A 20,980-nucleotide genomic window follows, 5' to 3' on the forward strand; every position below is an offset into this window, starting at 1 on the left:
TCAATAGGCTAATACCCCACAGTGCACCTTTGGCGTAGAAGGAGTGCGTTCAGCGGAAACCCCCATGAGTAAGGAAATCCAACATGGCGGCTTCTTTTAGAAAGGTGCGCTACGGCTGTTTTTTTCGCCATTTCAACGATTCTGGACGACGTTTATGGCACGGATTTGTCGCAAGAAACACGCTGAGAACTAGTGCCTTCCATTCATATTCCAAATCTTTACCACTCATGGCGAAAAAGTGGAATGATTCGGGACCAACTCGTGGTTTGGCTAAACCTCGACCACTCGCTCATTCATTTCGTGGGGATAGAATAGGTTCAACGTCACATTCTAAGGACAGTAGGTATAGAAGAGAAGAGACAGAGCTCGATTCCGACACAGAGACAGAAAGTGAGGACGAAGAAGACTTGAGCGGTAAATCTTGGAAATCAAAAAAGGGATCTGGGAAGTCTAGGAAGTTCAAAAGTCAGAAATCTGTTGGAAATGTCACTTTGAGTCCTTCCAGATATCTGTTTAAAGACTTTCTACCGGGGCACGGGGAAGTAAAGCGATGGGAACGAAGGTATGCTTCAGAGCACAGAAAAGGAAAAGTGAATTGGTATGCGAGGCAAATGCTACGCCTTACTCAAGAGGGCAAGGTGAGGAAGAGTGTCATAAACCTCTACACCTCACAGTTATTTATCACATAGCGTTATTTTGTTTGCCCTGAGGGACTAGCACTAACAGAATTGAAAAAAAATGTTTTAATATCAGCATACCCAGGACTGTTCTCCAAGCCCCAAACAAATGTGGAGAAAATCCCAACTTGAAGGGGGCAGACAAGTTGGTTCTTTACAAACATGGCTACAGAGCTGAACTACCACAGATAATGGTCATAATGGGAGTTGAAGCTGCGAGGTCTATATTTTACTCCCAGCACACTTAACACTTGGCCACGCACACAGTCACAACAATAGCATAAGACTGACAATTTCTCCAGTATTCAGTCTGTTAAGCAATGTGCAGCATACATGAAGTATTAGTGTTAACCCCGAGAAAGGTCACTGAAAGTACCAGGGTGGAAGCTAGAATTTTTTGAAGAAAGGATGAAACTACATGTATACTCAGTCTCTGTTTTTTCAATATCCCCTGCCCCCCGCCTGTTTATTGGACAAATAGAGATTTGAAATATTACATATTTTATTCTACATGTTATCAGATTGATGAAGCCCTTAATCTCTTAGCATCTATGAAAGCAAACAAACTTCATCCTCCTGTAGAGGTTTACAACATCTTCATTTCTGCATATGCCAAGAGAGGTCAAGTCAGGAAAGCTTTTAAGATTTTCAATGACGTAAGTAATCATTTAATATATAAGCAATGGAGCACTTTTTCCATGTTTACATACTAAGCCTCATCTAAACAAGAGGAGGGTTGGGAGAATTCAAGACAGTTGACCTGCATATTAACTTTCAAGAATTCTCCCAGTCCTGTAAGTGTTTAGATGAGGCTATGTAAACACAGAAAAAGTGCTCTATAGACCCTTTGCATACATGGTGCCTATATTTGAGTAACAATACTTATACACCCTTAGCCTCACATTCATGTAAAAAAATCCTTTGTCTTGAAACATTAGTATGAGGCTAGGGATGTATAAACTATTGTTATTCAAATTTAGACACCATTTATGCAAAGGATCTATTACTGCCACAAAATAATTCTCAAAAATATGCATGAACCTAAAATGTCACAACTGCGTGTCCATACTCTTATCTAAAAACACCTATCGACCAATGAGGGTGCAGGTAGTAACTCATTATTTTAAAGATAAGTGTTGTATTATGTTTTAGTATGGCTGATTACGTATCCTGAGAGAATGGCTCCGGTATTTAAAGTACATTGTGCTTCTGAGTGTTTCAGTGCCAATGTAGAAATTTATAAATGGTTTTCAGTTGGTTTTTGGTTTATTAATAAAATTTCAATTTTAACTTTGTGTTAGTTGGGTATATTTACTAATTAAGAACAATAAAGTGTAAAAAAAGAACCATTTTCTTAAGTCAATATTTTTTTAATGGATAATTTTATAGATTGTAACCAAGCAAAGTAATTTTGGCTTTAAGTAAAAATATCACTGAAAATGAATGTTTTCTTATTGTTCAGGTGAAGAAGAGAGGCCTGACACCTACAGCTCACACCTTCTCCAGCTTGTTCAGTGCTTGTACGAAGGCGTCAACTCCACAGCATGCTTTACGCCATGTAGAAAAGCTTCTGGCTGAAATCAGAAAAAGGACTGCAAACCAGGACTTAGAAATGAATGTCATCACTTATAATGCCGCTATCCAGGCTTTAGTTATTTGTGGTGACCCCCTCCATGCATTTGACATCTACCAAGAAATGCAGGACAACAATGTTGAACCAGATGGCCACACCTTTTCGTCATTATTGGCTGCCTGCTCGTTTGATAAAGTTGAAGGACCTAGCACAGCTTTTAAACTTCTTGAAGAAATGAAATCTCTTCAGATACAACCAGATATTTATATTTTCAACTCAGTGTTAAAGGTGATGAGAGATTTTAAAGTTTCTACTGAGGAGAAAAGGTCACAATTGTTTAAGTCTATGCCAAGTGCTGATGTTACAGAAGAAAGTTCATGTGTGCATGATCCAATGTATCCTCTTGATGAAGAAACATCAGAAGGTGAAAGTAGCGAACTGCATTCTGAAGAAAGTGTTTTACAAGAAGGGCACAACAATGACAATGATTTACAGTTGCACCATTACTTTCCCGGTGTAGAAGAGTTTGTTCAGATGATGGCTGTTGAAAATGTGTCTCCTGATGTACGGACCTTTCACCTGCTTCTTTACATGACGTCATCAAAAGAAGAAGAAGATTACTTGATGGAGCTGATGAAAAGCTGTAACATCTCTCCTGATGCTACTTTCTATAACACTCTTATCAAGAAGAAAGCAGCAAAGGAGGGTGTAGAGGAGGCAAAGGTATCAAAGAAATGCATGTATCTGATTGTAATAGAATTGAACATCTGAGTAGTGAAAAAACAATGTTATACTGTCTCTTGTTTAGTATGTAATTATATATCAAATACGAGTGAAAGTGTTTCATCAGGATATCCAAACACTGAGAAGAGAGTTGAAAATGACGACGCGCAGCAGGGTATTTTTGACACAATTCGAGGTGTTTGGATAGCCGGTGAAACACTGTCTTGAGTGTTATATATGTCTTCTCAATCGAAACAAAAGCTGAAGGAGTACACGGAGAAGTAAAATCTTCAAAATCTATGCTAATTAAGACCAGACATCCAAACCTCCACGTTTGTGATTTTCTTTGTTTTAACTTGATGAATTGTTAATGTGTTTGGGAAGTTCATTTGACTACCTCTTGACGTAGGTGTGCGGCCTATGTACATGTAGTAATTACATGAAATATCCTCCAAGTGCTAGCCCAATTTGGGCTTACATCGAGTGCTAATTAAAACAGATCATTTCTCTTCCTCATTACTTTCCTATCCTCTGCAAAATGCAATGCAGTGTGTTTCAAAATTAATTAGAGTTCTGTGTTATGTACAGTTGCTTGCACATCTATTTCAGATAGTTAGAAATATTGCATTATGGTTAGTACTATTAACAGCAACGTGAAAGTCCTAGACAGGCTAAGGAGCTAGTACAGTGTTTTCTGCTTTACGCTACAAAGTAAAAACTTAGTATACTCAACTCTCGGCACAATCATATAGGAACAGAGAGACAAATCACATGTTGTGATCACCTTGAATTAGCCACACTTTCTTTAATTTATTGATTTGAGTCTATATATAAATTATACAGGTACTGTATGCACTTTCAACTGCATATAATCTCATTTTTTTCCCCGAATTTCCAGGTTTACATGCAGGAATTGAAAGAAACATTGAAGATTTCCCCATCTGAAAAATCGTACCATGCCTTGGCACATGTCTGCAAACGCCAAAAGCAAGGACTTGCTCTGCTTGATGAAATGAAGGTGTGAAATGGTTCAACCTTGCAAATATTAAAGAAAATAAGTTGCCCTGTACAAGCTTTGGTCCTGAGGGTTGCAATATGCATGAGTTCTTGAGTTCTTAAGATCACAACCTTACTTCATATCTGGCAAGGTGCAAAGTCAAGCCATTCAAATCTAAAGACAGTGTATCATCCCTTCTTCATTGACTGTATGATTGAAAACTGCACCAGCTTTTTTTGTGTTGTCAGTTGAAAAACCACAGCAATATTATAATTTAGTTTAAGTATTAAAAAATATTACTGTGGGTGTTATGATTTGTGAACCATTTTCTATGATTTGTGAATCTGTAGTATAGGTGTTGGCCATGGCATTTTAGTGTTTGCCAACTGTGCCATTTTATGTTGGAAATTCATGACTTGTATACGATGATATCATGAACATGTCTTTTTCTCTTTGTTGCTGTTTATGATTTGCTATAGTCTGAGGGAATTGCTGCAGACCAATCTGTGTATGGAATACTGATTTCTGGAGCAGCTAAAGACAGACAGTTTTCTTACCTCATCCAGTTGATCAAGGTTTGTCTAAACTGCCTTGCACAGCTGGTAGTTTTCTCTGTACAATGACAAGAAAACCACCAGTTGTGCAAGCTGAGACCTTCATGTACAGTCTGCAACAATTACAGAGTTGAGACATCTAAATTTGTAAGATTCCTTTTCCATTGTTTTCATTGTTTTCGTGACAAGTTTTCCCCCTCCATCAAAATCAATGTTGATATGCAGTACTCTAGACTATGAGCAGTCCCTCTCTCCCTTAGTCCGTCGAGCGAGACTGTAAATAAACTGCGAGGAAAAAAGCGGCTACATGAAATCCCTGGGGCAAGATGCGTGCTTCTCGCCCCCTGTACTTCTCATAGCCATTTTTTTCTAGCGGTTTTCTTTTGCATCTTTTGGACTACTCATAGTCTAGTAGGACTCAGATTCGGTTGAAAACGTTCAGAGTTGGAAGAATGGGACTGCCCGTGAAATTGATAATAATGACGAATTCCAAATTATTTTGTTATAATTTGACAATGCGATCTGTTGAAAACATCTTAACTACTTTTTACTGACGATTGCATGTCATACAACCCAAAGTACCAACTGAAATTTATTTTATTTACCTTGTGCAAAGTTGCTTTGAGAAGAGTTACGTATTATCCTGTTGGATATTTTAATCACTGGAATGGATAAACAGTCGACTCCCGATAACACGAACCTTCAGGGAAATAGTAAACGGTTCGACTTATCGGAAGTTCGAGTTATTAAGAGGGTAAAATTCTTCAGAAAATGGCCTGAAGGGAAATGAAAATTACTTCGAGTTAGCGAGGGTTCGAGTTATCGGGAGTCAACTGTATAACTGTTACTATATCCATGTTCTGACGTAAATGATATTTAGGTAGGTGGGTAGGTTCATGCACTACAGACTGTACCTACCTGCCTGTCTCTTGTTAACTATTCTGTTGATTTATTTATTTATTTTCCATTCTCATCACCAGAGGACGACAGATGATGATGTCCAGCCTAATCAAAGGATGATGGAAGTGCTTGAGCGGGCTTACAGTTTACCCTGTAACAAACCTGTTCTTGCGGTAAGCAGTTGTCAGTTAGTTAACTCGCTATCAGCTTCTGAATCTAACAACCTTTCGCAACAGTACTTTGCATTGTGAGTCACAATTGATAGTTACAGCTCAGTTCAGTTTGTTGTTAGTAGCTCCCCCTAGAACCCACTCCCCTCCCATCCCTTACTCTAATCAAGATTGTTGTCATTTATTATTTCCCTGTCTTTAGAGAACGATGGATGACCATTTGGTGAAACTGAAGAAATTCCGGTTTGTAGAACAGCGAGGGTTCCAAACCTTCTTTGAAAACTGGAAAGCGAAAATACTGGTAAGAGAGACTGCGATGAGAGAGACTGGAAAGAGTCCCCACATTGAACAGTATGATAAAGACACTGTTGAGGAGACAAGAGATGACGTCAGTGATGACGAAACTAGCGATGATGACGAAGACTCTAAATTTAGCCATCTCTGAAGCGTAGGTTTTTTTGAAACAAGAGAGTTTTCGTCACGAAGACAACATAATAACGTATGTTATTATATGGCCAGCTCCGTGAGCGGGCAAGATGAATCAAATCCTGCGTTGTGATTGGCTACCCGAGCGGGCAAGATGGAGCTGTTTTGCCCGCTCGGGACTACCCGCCGTGTCCCGCAAGAAAAATTTCCCCGAAAGCCATATAATAAATCCTTTATTGACCAAGCTTGTTCGGTCAAGATGGCTGGATATTGGCCTCGTTCTTTTTCTGCGAGTTTATGGACCTCGACTCCGTCTCGGTCCATAAACACGCAAAAAAAGAACTTGGCCAATATTCAGCCATCTTGACCTCACACTTGGTCAATAACCCATACACAATATGAATGAGCATAACAAAAACTGCGAAAGGATATTTGGAGGCTTGCTAACAGCGTTAACTCCATTATGTGTGAGGAGAGTGTTATATAAACCATCACCCATAATTCCTCACCCTCCGGCGTCCTGAACAGAGATAGGTGAAAGCAAAATTCATTTCTTGCTAGGTGTCTCTTGGTGTTGCCATGGTAATTGCCTTACCCTAACTGATCTTCAAGCCGCGCCAGCAACGTGAGATTCGACCAATCATATTTCAGAAGCCTCTTCCCTGGGTACCAGTTTTTTTCCTCTTGAATGCCTCCGGCCAGGGTCCCATTTCCAGAAAGTCCCGGTAGCTTAACGGACCCGAAGCCATATTTTAAGATCTTAATCTAAGAAACAGAAGTGCGGGTTTTAACTCAAAAACCAGTCCATTGAGTTCCATTTCCTGATATTTTGATTGTTTGAATATCAAAACCATTTAATATCTCGATCTTGAATGTAAACGCACCGAAAAAAGAAACAGCTTTTCGGGACCGGTAACTACAGGGACTTTCGAAAACGGGTGCCCAAGACCTGAAACCAGGCAAGAATAGCCTTTGGCACCCAACAAAAGTTGGGAAAGAATTAAATACATGAAAAGAGGTGTCTTGCTAACGCATATACGACGCCCTCGCGATATCAGCCCAAGACTAGCTTGATTCCAACAATCCACTTAACTTTCCCAAAACTCACTTTATTCAAGTATTAATGGGATGATCCATAATCCATGTGCGAAATATTTAAAAGAAATACATTCATATGTTTAAAAGTGATAAAATACATTTACAAGGCATTCACTTAAATTTTGTTTACACATGGTAACATTTCAATAACTTCCATATAAAATCAGGGTAAAAAAGCAATGTCGCAAGAAGACTATCTAAAATAAACAATACTTGGATATAAAACTCGTAAAATTTAAGAATTGTTCTGTAAAAATCCATTGACTATTAAGAGTAGGCCATTTTCGAATCATCACTGATTAGATTGCCCGAAAGAATAGCCAGATTACACTGCTTTAGTACCAGTAATAATCGTGACCAAACGTACATAAATATAAATTGAGCATGAACGACGTAAGCCTGAACGCTGCGGCAAGCATCTCGTGACGCGTCACACAACGCTAAGATGTCACGTCACCATTAACCTCGATAACGGCCACACTGCCAACACATATATGAATCATTCATTTTTCCATTATATCTCCTAGCTACATACAAAAATATTTACTTATAAAATCCTGTGAGGTATATACTTTAATATACTAAATGTATGTTAAATTCAGGCAATTTCTGTGCCATTTGTTTATTTATTTATATCAACAACCTCATACTCTGAATTTCTGGGAGTTCGAACCCAAGTTTAGGCTCGATTTTGGGAGTTCGGTTGTTTATCCTGGTGTTGGGCAAGGAACGCGGGCTCACAAAACGGCTGGAAATCGAGCCTAACCCAAGTAAGACTGGGCCGAAAGCTTGCATTCAAACGGTTCACCCGCCTCATTTTCATAATCTACGAAATTTGAAGTCTTTTACAATACTACAATCTCAAATCATGTCTGAATCCACTCAGCAATTTGATAACCCTTTGTTCGACATACACTAGAGTACACAATACCCAAATTTTCTTGGGTCGGTAAATTTTCTCTTATTTCAACGGAATTCGCAAAAATATGTCATTTCATATCTATCTTACACCTGCATTTTCTGCTAGAAATAGCATTGTACTCTCCTTTGTTTGATTCCAATGTAGCACAGTCTAGACAAGCATACATTACTTGCAAAAAATTTTGGACGATTATAATTGTGGACAGAAAAGTATCCGAAACTAAAACCGTCCGAAATTTGTAAGCGTCCGAAATATTTACAATACAGCATAAAACTTTTAAATAGCTTCAAAACAGTTTCCTTTATGGAGCGAGCTCTAGTTGAGACACTTGCAGAGATATATTACGGCTTGACAGAATTTTTCTTATTTTCCGTCAGTGTATCTGTAAAACTTGAGCGTGCAGTCGTCTTTATAAATGCTATTTCTATTAAATGCTAATTAATTAAATGTTAATTTGTGTTTTGTAGGCGTAAATTTACGCTGGTTAGGTTTCAGCAAAGTGTCCGAAATTCTAACGTCCGAAGGTTTTTTTTTTCTTTTTGCAAGTAATGTAGTCAACATAGAGGGATACAAGTCGCAGTTTTGGTACATATATACTTGGCATTTCGTGCTTCGAGTCCTGATTGAACAGTCTAGTTTTGAGAAAGGCAAGACAAGACCGTTAAATAAAATGACCAAAGACTCATCCGCACAGTTACCCCTCATGGTAGCTCACTCCGAGGAATTAATATTTGCAAATACAAGCAGAAAGGAGTTGAAAACTAAACTAAGGGTTGTGGTGTTCTGCTGTAAATATCTTACTTCCGAGTTTAGAACAGAGTACTTTTTTATCGTCAGTATGTCTGTGAAGTTGAATTCACCCAATTTCTCAGTCATGCCTGAGGTCAATACCTGGAATAGATAGCGAGGCCAGCGAAAAATTTCCTCATATACCGTAACAGCGTCCCAGGTCATACCAGCGGCTGTCCTAAGCTTTTCGCGTATAAGAATCAGCCTACACACGACGCAGATGAGAAGTCTTTTCATTTAAACAGTTTTGGTTAACTCAAAACTGTACTCGTCATGTCTTAGTCTTTTACTCACGTACAAAAGATTGTTAAACGTTTGAGAAAATAGCCAGGACGACAGTTAGGTATGTTGGTTATGACTGAACGAAATTTGGAAGTTTCTTTTTTGGAGAAATGTTTACACAACAGGGACGTCTAAAATAACGCGGCATTGCTTCTTCGAAGGGACTGTGTCACGGCTGAGTTTAGTCAAATACTCGCAAATACTCACCCTGAATCATAAAATGTTAGTGAAGAAACTAAATGACAAAACCACAGCTACAATACAAACAACTATGTCTCCAGGGCGGTTTAATTAAAGGTGAGAAAACAAACGAGATTAACTTTGAAAACTGTTCAGCTTAGCGTTTTTTTCAAAAACCCATATCGCAATCCGTTTCAATCTTATTCAAATTTTGTGCATCCGTATCTCCTTTGGTATTGGTTGTGTTTACGAAATGTTCCTTCACTCTTTCAAGTGGTTATTTTTTATATTTGACTTAATTTGGTGGTCATTTTCTTATGTCTCAATTTGGCTAAGATCCGTGACACAGTGCCTTTAAGATGCAGTCAATTCATAAGCCTCCATCACATACTGTTTCGGTACCAGGCCCACACTGTACCCTTGAGGTTTGAACAAGGAACCGATCCACCAATCAGGATGCGGCTTTTCGTAAATGTAAATGAGATCACCGCGTCGGAATCCCAGTTCGTCCTTGTCACCAGCGTCACAATTCCACAAGGCTTGGTAAATGTTGGCGTAATTTATTTCGTTAGTTTGATTTTCTGAGGGACTCTGCGGTGGTTCGTCTTTTCGTTGAGGTGGAGGCGGAAGTTGAGGCTTGGCACCAGGCCTAGCAGGTCGCTCCGGAATTTTCTCATCTGCAAAAGCCAGAGAAATAAAAATTGACGTACGAATATATACCCGCATGGTTACGGACCCTTTTTTATGTTGAATTTCTGAGAGACAAAAGCTACAACCAGAATGGAACTACGTCACGGTTTGCGCATATTGAAACACGTAGACTGAATTTTTCAAGTTCATCGTTTGTAATCCGTGTCAATCTTCTTCATCCTTAACCATCCTTGTTCCTTTATGGTTTATTATTACCTCTTTGGTGTTTTTCTATCTTAGTAAACTACTATTTTCAGGTTTCTTTCAAGTTAAGGTAATTTTGTACGCGGCCAAAATAACTCAAAATACCGTGACTGAGCTCCTTTAACAAATGGAACATGTAGTAATGCGATTCACTAAGAGATTTACGTTCAAGAGTGACGGCAAAATGTCGCGATGACACGCTCTCGAATTACCAGCCTATGATTGGTTCAGAACTGTAACTGACACGATAGCACTTTATTAGGTTTCTAACGTACATATGATACGTCGAATACAACTAATACTTTGTTTTACGTGATGCTTCGCCGATGATTTTGTACTAAGCCTGGTAAATGTCACGCAACGACAACATCACGTAACGATATCATAATATCGTAACCTGCAAATGAAAATATAACTTACGAGTCTCTTTTTGTGAAACATCTGGTGACGGCTTTGGGGTCGGTGGTTGAGGTATTCTGGGAGGTCGCACGGGGGCTGGTGCTTGTGGTGGCGATTCGCCCGATATTTCGTAATTTTCCTCTTCTCTCAGCGGCGCTGGTGGTTGTGGTAATTCTGAGGAGGTAACCTCAGGACTATCGGCAATTTCGTACAATTCATCTTGTTGCGGTGCGGCCGGGGACGCTGGCTGAGCTTTGGAAGGCCGTGGAGGTGGTAAGTCAGGGGGGATGTTTTCCCTTGGTGATTGGGGTTGTGATTTAGTAGGTCGTGGGGGAGGTGGCGCGGGACTGGTTTGTTCCGGAAGCTCGTAGTCTTCTTGTATTGGTTCAACTGGTGAAGGCTCAGCTGAAAAAAAAAAGTTTAGATACTGTTACATAAATAAACGAAGTCAAACCAATTAAATAAACCTCATATACGTCTGGCTTCCTGGCTTCCGTTGACAGCCGTGATCTGAGTAGCTACGAAACAGAAAGAGACACGTTGCATGACGGGAAAGGAATCGATACACACACAAGGGAGCAGACGGGTTCTGTGACGTAACGGCAATCCAAACACAGTTACTATAGCGCGACGGGTTTGAGCGACCGATCAATTCTATCCTAGTGACTGTCGTTTGATACATTTACGTGTGAAGTCTCTGACTCGCTGGTTGTTACTCGGTTACGAACTTTGACGTACGTCACAACCTCGTTCCCGGTTTCCTCTCCTTCCCGGACCATGGGAACGAGGTTGGACAAATCAAAACTGCTACGTGATCAACGGGACAGTGTTCAGGGTAGCCTCCTGCGCAGACCCTCTTTGGGATTGCGTGACGAGCCCAAAGAATGTCTGCGAAGGAGGGTATGTTCAAGAGAAATCTCAGAGGGCTTTACAGCCGTGACGAGGGGGGCGGGGGAAGTTAGAAAATTGCAAACAGCCAACCATACTAACCAGGAGCAGAAGCTGGCGTCGAGGAGACTGCAGCGGCAGAAATCTCATAATCAACATCCTGCCTCGGTGGTTGCGACTGCTGGTTAGAGGCAGCGGACTGGGTAGCAATGCCGACTACTTCATATAAATCTTCATTAGTGTCATCATAGGCATCGTCACCATTGGACTCGTCCGCTACCTCGTTCTTGGCTTGTCCTGTGTCATCGTAATGCAAGCTGTCCTCGTCACCTGATGGCTGTTTGTTGTTGCGGAGTTCAGCTAACAAAGCAGTTTGATCCTCTGACAAGGGAGCGTCGCAAGCGGCATTTATGGCTTTTATCCACTTTTCTGTTTCTTCTTTAGAGGTGCCCTCGAACTAAAAGAAAATTGTGAAACCAAAATACGTTGTGAATATTTCATCAACCAATGCATTGACTGCGCAGTTATCTCAACATGATTTTGAGTGCAATTTGGAAAAAATAAGCACGAGTAAATATTTCAAAAATTAACAACTGCTCATATATTCCAAATTGCACGAGAATAATTGTGATTACTTGTCAATAATACACTTAAAAACACACAATTTCAGTTCTTTGTCTACACATTGTTTCCTTAGGCAGGCTGCAGTGTGCTTGGTATTCCAAATATCTTCAAACATTAATGAAAATACTTGCAAAGCTCCCAACAATGTTCGAAAACTTCGGAAAGCTTCGGGTGATCTTAACTAATCTTCGGCAATCTTCGGAAAGTTTCGGGTGATTGACGGAGGTATTCGAAAATGTTTGGGTTTGGGTGATCTTCTGAAGTGCTCGGAAAACGTCTAATTACCTTCGGCTATCTTCGGAAGATTTCGGGTGAACTCTGACCACCTTTGAAATACCTCACGACCGTGGGTAGTCCTCGATATCTTCATACTAGTTACGGAAATCTTTGTTGTAATTTGCATGCTCTGGTGTTACATGAAAAATGCACTCCTCTTTAGTCAGTCAGAATCAAGTTATTTTTTCAAGTGTATTATTACAATAATCATCTAGGAAATAAGCTCGAGTTACCTTCTATAAGCAAAGGGTCAACAAAGCAGATTAATGTAGACGAATGCTTGTAGAGCTTGGCATGACAACTTACATGTACAGTATGTAAACATTTTGAGGTTGAGGGCAGATCTCTCTCTCTTAAACCAACAACGACCTTTAAAAAATGAGTCAGCGTACAATAGCGTGTAATGCATGCGTTTAAAACTTTTAACAGAACCCGGAAACCCTTGAGACTACATAAAATGTCCACCTAAAGGAGATCTCCACATAGCATGCAGCTGGAGGTGAGGGGAGGGTTTAAAAATGAGCTGTCTGCATACGGCTAGCAGCATTACACTGACTTGTCCTACAGGAGCTGTCCATTTGACTTTACAAGCGCGTACCTGATATGCCCTAATTTCAAGGTGTGAATGTGTCAGGCTGAACTCGCGCCCTTTCCTGTTAGCCACTTGTGCTTTGTAACCCGGCAGCAGAATTTGGCCTGCTTGCTCTTTCGCTTTCTTATCCTTGAAGTAGTAGAGTACATGGTTCCGCACCACGCAGTAACGTTTCTGCCACTTACTTCCCACATATATTTTGCCTTCCTTGCGGAGTTTCTTCAAGAAACCTTAGGAAACAATTGCAAGTTCACACTATAAAATCATAACTTCTGAATATAAACCCCTCTGCAGGATTGTATAACCCTTTAATACAAATACGTCCGTCTAAACCAAATTTCAGCAAGACCTTCTGATAATACCATCGCCCAGCCCATAAGTGCTAAAAGAACAAATGAATATAATTTCTTGTTTATAAGCCCCCTTTGTAAAACTTGACAGTGCTTTTACCAAGGAGGGGGGGTACTCCCTTATATGGGCTCTGTGTGGCCCCAAAAGATACGATTATTCAGCCGTTTTGGTCATAAATAGGGGATGGTTTTTGCACTCTAGTCTTGAATTGGGTATATTTTTTAAGAAGGTACTGATACTTTTTCATCATTGTCGATTTAAGACCATCAACAAAATCCCTTCACAAATTATGTTTACGGCAATTTAACATTGGTCTGACCAAGCGAACTAATTCTAAAGCAGGTCTGAAACAGGGTATTGATTTAAGGGTTACATCATAAATAGGGTATCAAATTTTTGGTAAGGTCATAAATAGGGTAGGGAAAATCGCAGATTCTGGTAGGGTAAAGGTTTTGGGTAGTGGGCTGCATACCCCCACCCAATTGTTTTGAAAGTACTCACCCCAGGGCTTTTACTGCCATATGTTAAAGTACAAAAGGAGACCTATGATTACAGACTCTTTTCTAGTGTATGTTAATATCCGTATATTTATTTGGAAAATCATTTGCCTTTTCATTTTCTTTCACTTGTCATGGTGATTAACCTGTTTAACAGCTTGTTCACTGACAAATATGTAGCTATGAGCCTTTAAGAGAATAATAAATTTTGGTATATATCTCGATATTATCACACAAATGAATAAGTGCTTTCATGCATTCTGATTGGTTACCTTGGAGGAAGCAAAGTACTATTTGCCTCCATGCAGAAATTTTGAAATTTCCAACCATTTGTTGGTTTATTGTTAGAAATAGACTTAGTTAAGTAACGATTTGGTATACTAATTATCAAACTTGTGTGGTATACAATGTACACTAATTAAAAACAATTATTCCCTCAGTGTCGATGAAAGTGGTAGATATTGGGCGTGTTCCACTCTACCAAAATTACTGGAAATTCCGGTTCAAAATCGAATGAGACAGAAAGTTTCTGGAAACTCATTTCAAAACTTTTGGTCAACCTCTTGAGGTTGTCCCTTTTTGGAAATTTGGAAATTCTGGAAGTTTTCTGCTCCATTTGGCCTTTCTAACCGGTATAAATTGGCCCTAGTTCCTCTAGCCCTGAATATTGCCTCGACCAAAGCTACAAGATGGCGACCAGTCGACACTACACTGGATGCAAAACGATCTGCCACAGTTCAAGCTTTTATTGATTGCCTATCCTCCACAAAAACGTTAGGATCCACTTTTCTGGAAAATTTTGGACTAGTCATTCCGAATTTCCTGTGGGTATTTGCCTGGTTTGCATGATCTCCCGCGAGAAAAGTTCGCCAGTGTCCTATGACACAAAAATAATTCTTGAGTCGGTCTGGTAAATATCCCAGAAGTCTGAAGAGTGATGTGAATGCATGTTAAATTTCTCTGCATGGAGCTTACAGCTCTTAAGACAGCCACTTCATTATTATCCTTCAGCATTTTGTTGAGTAAATCTTGGTGGGAAATGAGCTCAAGCAGGAATAGAACGAGATCGGTCTGGCCTGGTAAAAAATAATGTTCCATTTGACATACAAAAATTTTGGTAATTCAAACCGGAATTTTTGGTCCAATGGAACACACCCATTCACCTCCACTTCTGTGAGTAATATTGTAACAAGTTAAATATACTCATGAATAAATGAGGCTGCAGATAAAATACAGTGAGTTTAACTTCATAAATTTATCTAACATGTCAAAATTGGGTTCTTAACTTCACACCCTTGAGTGACCATAAAAATGTATGAAAGTATGAAGTACAGTACTAACAAGTCAAATATAGTCAGTTATATAGTTACTGTTAACAAAAATCTGCTTAACATGTACCTTCACAAATGATGCCCTCAATATTCTCAGGTTTAATTTTCTTCATGTAATGATCCAAGTTGGCCGAGCCTGACCTTTCCTTTGCTGTCATATGAGGACCATCAACGGAGCCTTCTCCCATGCCTGGCTCAACCCCTTCATACATACTATCAGTTTCCACAGGAGCAGTTTTTGATGGAGTAGACTTGTCTGCCTCTAAAATAAAGAGGAATCGTCTGATGAAAATCAAGTACGCAGAGGCATTATGAAATACCATACAAGTCAGTGTGAAATATATAAAATTACAGTACAACAGGCTGTCAAAGCTGACGCTTAATTCTAGCTATACGTACACTTACAGGTAGCACAACTCCAACCCCTGACCCCAACAGAGATTATTATTACTGTCTTAAAAAGCCTGGCTCACACTTGTGAAGGCACACCCAGACGTATTTGAACAGTACATGAATATGTACATGCAACTCTCCCTGAGATTAAACTTGGGGATTCCAGGAGGAACTGTCGACTGTCAATTGCTTCTCAGATATGATGAAAAGTGCTCAAAATATGTATGACTTTCACCTCCGATCTTCGCTATTAAGGGAGGGGGTAGGAGGTAGGGAGTGGATATTTCAAGCATTTTTCCCACTGAATCAGCAGAGCTCGTTTTGATTTGTGGGGGAGAGGAGGCTGGGACGGGGGGGGGAGGGGGGGAAATGTAAAATGCAATGTTAGCAGTCTCCTGGATTTTCTTTCCTTTGGCTGCCATGGCTTTACTGCATCCCAGCTACATATAGGGTTGTCGAATTTCTAAGATTAAAATAGAGTTCAAATGAGCTAACATTTTGGCCACTACGTCTCCCTTGTCAAATGGATTTAGTATTTAGAAATTGCCCTAATCTTTTATTAAATTAATTTAAGATAGTTAACTATTGGAAAGAAAGCTTGCTGTTGCTTGATACCTTCATAGTCTGAATCAGCATCTGGCAGCTCATATTCCTCATCCTGTGATGGAGGAGGTTGTTTATTGCTTTCTGTTATTTCATAATCCTCATCCGCAGTGTTTTCCTGTTGAGGCTCTTCATAATCCTCTTGAACTTCATCCTCCATTGCCATATAGTCCTCACCAGCTGCAGCTTCACCTTGTGACGTCCCATCTGTCTGCTCTGCTGACATCACCTCGTAATTTTCACCCAACGTATCTGTTGCCTGAGGCTGATTCTGATTTCCTTCAGCACCTTGGCCCATCTCACAATAGTTGTCCTGAGGGATCACACCTACATGTATCAAATATAACAACTTAATAACAATTCAACAGGTGCCATCTCTCTTGAAATGCCTAATATCACCCACTCTGAAGGTTAGTCACCTTAAATATTCATACCAGTTATATAAAAAGGTGTGTGGTGTTTAAGATCAGTTCTTAAGATACTTCAATGCAAACACTCAAAACTGAGCAAAGACCAATCCAGGATACTAGTGAATACAGCAGACGTTCTTGTAAGTGGACACCCACTGGACACGAAAAAGCTGTTTGTAACTGGAGCTGGCCACTTGTGAGAATAGTTCTCGTAAGCTGCCACTAGAGTTGTAACAGAAAGATGGCCACCTATGGGAGCTTGCTCAGCTCACAATAAACACTGGGAGTGCAAATTACCGTAAAAACTCGTGTATAAGCCGCACTCGTATATAAGCCGCACCCCCAACTTTCGAGCTTGATTTTGAAAAAAAGAAAACTCTTTAAAAAGTGCTGAGCAAAAGAAAGTGATTACTTGTACATTGTAAGCTTGGTCAAATCTGATGCTGTGTATTTGCTGCGAGCTAAATAACTCTTGAAATACCTTTTACAAGCTATTCTTCAACGGAATTTCTGATATCCTCCTAAAGAGAGGCTCTTTTGACAAGATGTTGCCTTTATTGCTAAAGGCGATAGTTGAAAACGATGAAATTCAAACGGAAATCCAAGCAAAACAATCTCTGACCGATCGATGCAAAATGATTGCTTAGTAACCACGCAGTCATTTAAAGAGAGAGTCTGGACACAAGAGAAATACACACGCAATATATGAGCATATTATCGAAAATTTGAATATAAAGTTCCTTGAGAATCAATTTTCATGCAAAAAAACAGGTTTATTTACAGCCACAAGCATGCGGCTTGGTTAGGTCACTTAGCAACGCCTCACAGATGCACTCTACTTTGATTGGCTAGCTAAAAACCGATAAGAAGTCTGGGCCGAGTCATGTAGATCGATCGAATTGAACGATCGAACGAACGATAAACAACATGGAAAAGTTCCATTTCACATCAGCTGTGCGTGGATACCATGTTTATAAACATGTATGGAAGCCTTCAATTGGTGAAAAACTTGTTGCTCGACGCGAGTTTAACAATCCTATGGATAAACATGCGGTGCAAGTTGTGAAGAACACCGAAACAGTCGGTCATTTGCCCCGTGAGTTCTCACGAATAGCGTGGTATTTTCTTGCACATGGCGGAGAGATCAGTATTGAAGTGATCGGTCGCAGAAGGCATTGTAAGCAGCTTTGTGGAGGAATGGAGATTCCATGCCAGTTAGAGTTTAGCTGCACAAAGGAAGTACAAATGAATCGCTTGAAAGAACTACTCGCGAAGAAGATTCAGGTTTAAAACCTGAAGAGACAAAGGCTCCTTTAGGAGCCACCACTTCTATCAAAAGCAATGATCAACAACAGCAACAGGTTTCAAAATGTTGAATGTTTATTTACTTACGTTTTTAAGTACTATATCTGACCACTAACTGGGCAATTAGCCCCCTCTGAAAGCAATGGTCTCGTATATAAGCCGCACCCGCCATTTTGAGCCCAAAATTTCAGCAAAAAGGTGCGGCTTATACACGAGTTATTACGGTATATACCACCAAATTATTATTTTTTGTTTTTGCCTGGTGCAATGCTGCGGTAATGGTGATAACTGCATGCATAGAGTACTGCCTACAGTGTTTACACTGCAATACCAGCACTGGCCCTTAGTGATTAAAGAACAAACCAATTGCAGCCAGCATTAACATTAATTAGCACCAGTCCCACTGCAACAAAAAGCAGTGATACAGTTTACAAATGTCTACGAGTATCTTTCAAAGTCAGGCCCAATTCTTTTCAGGGGTGAAAGCCCCCAAGAACCTAAAAACAAAGGAAAAGTCTTTGTTGGCAGTAAGCCCTCAAAGAGTCCGCAGCCACTTAAGAGAATTGTTCATTTATGGGAATGAGTAAATACAGAGTTTGCATGGAAGTTCAAACAGGGTTTTGTGAGGGCGGTTGTTTCTAGAGCTGTCCACTTTTGAGAGTGTCCATAAGCAAGGTTCCACTGTGCACTGATATACTGACTATGCTTGTATCATAAAAGAAGTGGACTTAATGTGACTCAAAACTTAATGACAGCCCTGTATATATAATGTATGTATCTTGTGACAAAATGTTGGCTCACTGCGAAAATGCCAAGTCATATATTGGATAGAAGTGGATTAACCATGATGGCTTCATGGGAAACACACTAAATCGCTAGCACACAAAAAAATATCATCGTTGCATATATCACAAATTAACTATGAGATACCAGGCTTGAAAAGTCAAGCTTGACATTTACCTGCCACATCATCATACAATTCTTCACCATCCTGGGCTTTAGTAGCTTCAAGTCCAGGTATAGCTATTCCACCCTTTGGCGGCCGCAGCGGTGCTTTGCCTCCACCTGGGAGATCATTTTTGCAACCAAGTTGAATTTTTAACTTCCTGAACTTATCTGCTAGCAGGCTGCGCTCTTTCTCTGCTCCTGGAGATAGATTTTCTTGGGCCAATGTAACAGAGAAAAACTTTTCAGCCTCTGCAAAGAAAACAAGCATGTACAACCTGGTTAATTATCCATTATTGTTTACAATACATGTACAAATTTAGTATCTATAAAATCAGAAGTCTTAACAACTGACCATGGTATTTTTTCTTGGCTACCTATGTTAATTTATTTCTAAGCTACATGTACCAAAATTTTTGAAACTTTCAGCATTTTGGTCAAGGGAAGGTTAAGCAAGTGATTTAACAAATAGCAAGCTTGGCATGCTATGTAGTCAAAGCATTAAGGCTGGTTTTTCACCAGAGACAGAGTCACAATCAGAAGCTTAGAATGATATGATCTAGTGAAAATCAAACCAATGGAGTCAGAAGCAGAACACCCATTCCGCTTATGACCTTGTCACTTACAATCTAGTGAAAACTAGATTGCCAGAGGAGGAAGCAGAAGCAGAAGAATATTAAACAAATTACAATGTTCAGTTTCGGGCCTTGTGATTGGTTGGTTCTTCTGCTTCTACATCTGACTCTGACAATCTGTTTTTCGCTAGATGATAAACAACAGAGTTGTAAATGGAATCAGAATAAATGGAAATGCTCTGTTTCTTCTGACTCCAATTCTGTTGAACTTATAACTTTGCTTACAACTCTGAGTTTAGCACTTCACTAGGTCGTACACGCTCTTACAACTTGGACTACATTTCCGACTCCAGCTCTGTCCCTGGTGAAAACCAGCCTTTACCAGCATCATTATCATTCTTTATCCTGTCAGTTTCTTAGATGACATGCAGTAGATTTATTTAGATCATGCTCCACATGAACAATTAGTTTGATGGCATCTTGCAAATTTTGGGCTGTACTATCATGGGTGCTTTATTGCTTTCCTTCGCATGATAATAATTATCATAATTACAACAGCAACAGCTTAATTATTAAGCTGCTGTTGTTGTGAAAACTAGCCCTTGGTTGCACTGAGATCTTTTGCTTAAAAACTTATGTCATGGTACAAAAAGCATAATTAACATGTGTCAGAATGAATTTTGTTCAAATGGCATATTAAGGCGGCTGAATAGCCCTTTTCACGGTTACCTTTGCTCATTTGCATTACAATAAAATCTAGCATGCATGTATGTGAGGCAATTTCGGGCTATTTTGTAGTTTTAGCCCGAAATTGCCTTGCCATTGTAATGCAAATGAGAAAAATTAACCATGAAAAGGGCTATTGGGTTCGGCTCATGTGAAGTACGGCGTTTGACCCGGGCCTAAGGTAACAAAAAATAATTAGAATTCTTGAAATGAATTCAGCTTACCCCGCCGGCTTACTGCAGATGGACTTAACTTTTATAAATATAGTCATTTATCATTAATATATACAGTGCATGAGGTATACAATGGATGAATACCATGGATTAGGATAACAACAATTAAGTTAATGCACTGAGTAAATGTCCATTGTAAGCTTATCATTATGGCAGCCAGCTAACAGTTGTTGACCGGTTTCGTTACAAGCCTCTACATAGATTCTCATCAACAGCTTGCCTGCTGCATGAACGTTTACTGATGCATAATGCTCCCCAGTAGAAAGTGTATATCAAGGCCGTCTATATCGCTTTGGCAAAGGAAGAAACTCTGATACAATCTACACGCTTCACTTTTATACCGGAAGCTACTGTAGCCGTGCAGGATGTCGCAAACGCCACCTCGGTCATGATCGGTAAAATAACGAAGAAAAGATCTATTAAACTGACAGCTTACCACACACGGCCTCCTTAACATCCTTGTTAACTGAATCCATTAAAATTTAGCTGAAATCTTCCACGTTTAGCAATCAAGCCTAGTTTCCGCACCTATGAAGGGAAGCAAATAAACACTCGACTTGCGTTTCATTTCGCTGAGACCAAAGTACCTCAACGAATCATGGGTAAGCGACTGAGCAAGTAATTTCCTTGTGCTCAATCCCTCTCGG

The 20,980-nt window shown here is 39.8% G+C and overlaps 2 protein-coding genes across 2 annotated transcripts; one reads left to right on the forward strand and one right to left on the reverse strand.

Moving 5' to 3' along the window:
• The first annotated feature begins 49 nt into the window (after positions 1 to 49).
• LOC110063988 (pentatricopeptide repeat-containing protein 1, mitochondrial-like) lies at positions 50 to 7,724 on the forward strand. Its single transcript, XM_020770990.2, has 7 exons — positions 50 to 638; positions 1,199 to 1,333; positions 2,140 to 2,973; positions 3,872 to 3,991; positions 4,450 to 4,545; positions 5,505 to 5,597; positions 5,797 to 7,724. The coding sequence occupies exons 1-7, from the start codon at positions 84 to 86 to the stop codon at positions 6,037 to 6,039; spliced, it is 2,076 nt and encodes a 691-aa protein (XP_020626649.1). The 5' UTR covers positions 50 to 83; the 3' UTR covers positions 6,040 to 7,724.
• LOC110063853 (uncharacterized) lies at positions 7,114 to 20,926 on the reverse strand. Its single transcript, XM_089290754.1, has 8 exons — positions 20,770 to 20,926; positions 18,815 to 19,051; positions 16,152 to 16,466; positions 15,211 to 15,405; positions 12,971 to 13,194; positions 11,575 to 11,929; positions 10,606 to 10,989; positions 7,114 to 9,968 (listed from the first exon to the last, which is right to left on the reverse strand). Exons 1-8 carry the CDS (start codon positions 20,807 to 20,809, stop codon positions 9,646 to 9,648), a joined length of 2,073 nt encoding a protein of 690 aa, XP_089146880.1. The 5' UTR covers positions 20,810 to 20,926; the 3' UTR covers positions 7,114 to 9,645.
• Positions 20,927 to 20,980: the final 54 nt, after the last annotated feature.

This window comes from Orbicella faveolata, unplaced genomic scaffold (genome assembly GCF_042242905.1).
Source record: "Orbicella faveolata isolate gen_17 unplaced genomic scaffold, um_ofav_v1 contig_2, whole genome shotgun sequence".
Taxonomy (NCBI): domain Eukaryota; kingdom Metazoa; phylum Cnidaria; class Anthozoa; order Scleractinia; family Merulinidae; genus Orbicella; species Orbicella faveolata.

What these genes read in the sequence shown, in the direction of transcription:
- LOC110063853 (XM_089290754.1), bottom strand. Translation starts at nt 20,809, where the DNA reads ATGGATTCAGTTAACAAGGATGTTAAGGAGGCCGTGTGTG. An exon ending in ATTGTATGATGATGTGGCAG is followed by an intron (nt 16,467 to 18,814) that starts GTAAATGTCAAG and finishes TGATACATGTAG; the next exon opens with GTGTGATCCCTCAGGACAAC. An exon ending in TGTTTCACAAAAAGAGACTC is followed by an intron (nt 9,969 to 10,605) that starts GTAAGTTATATT and finishes TGGCTTTTGCAG; the next exon opens with ATGAGAAAATTCCGGAGCGA.
- LOC110063988 (XM_020770990.2), top strand. Translation starts at nt 84, where the DNA reads ATGGCGGCTTCTTTTAGAAAGGTGCGCTACGGCTGTTTTTTTCGCCAT. An exon ending in GCCTTACTCAAGAGGGCAAG is followed by an intron (nt 639 to 1,198) that starts GTGAGGAAGAGT and finishes ACATGTTATCAG; the next exon opens with ATTGATGAAGCCCTTAATCT. An exon ending in GTAACAAACCTGTTCTTGCG is followed by an intron (nt 5,598 to 5,796) that starts GTAAGCAGTTGT and finishes CCCTGTCTTTAG; the next exon opens with AGAACGATGGATGACCATTT.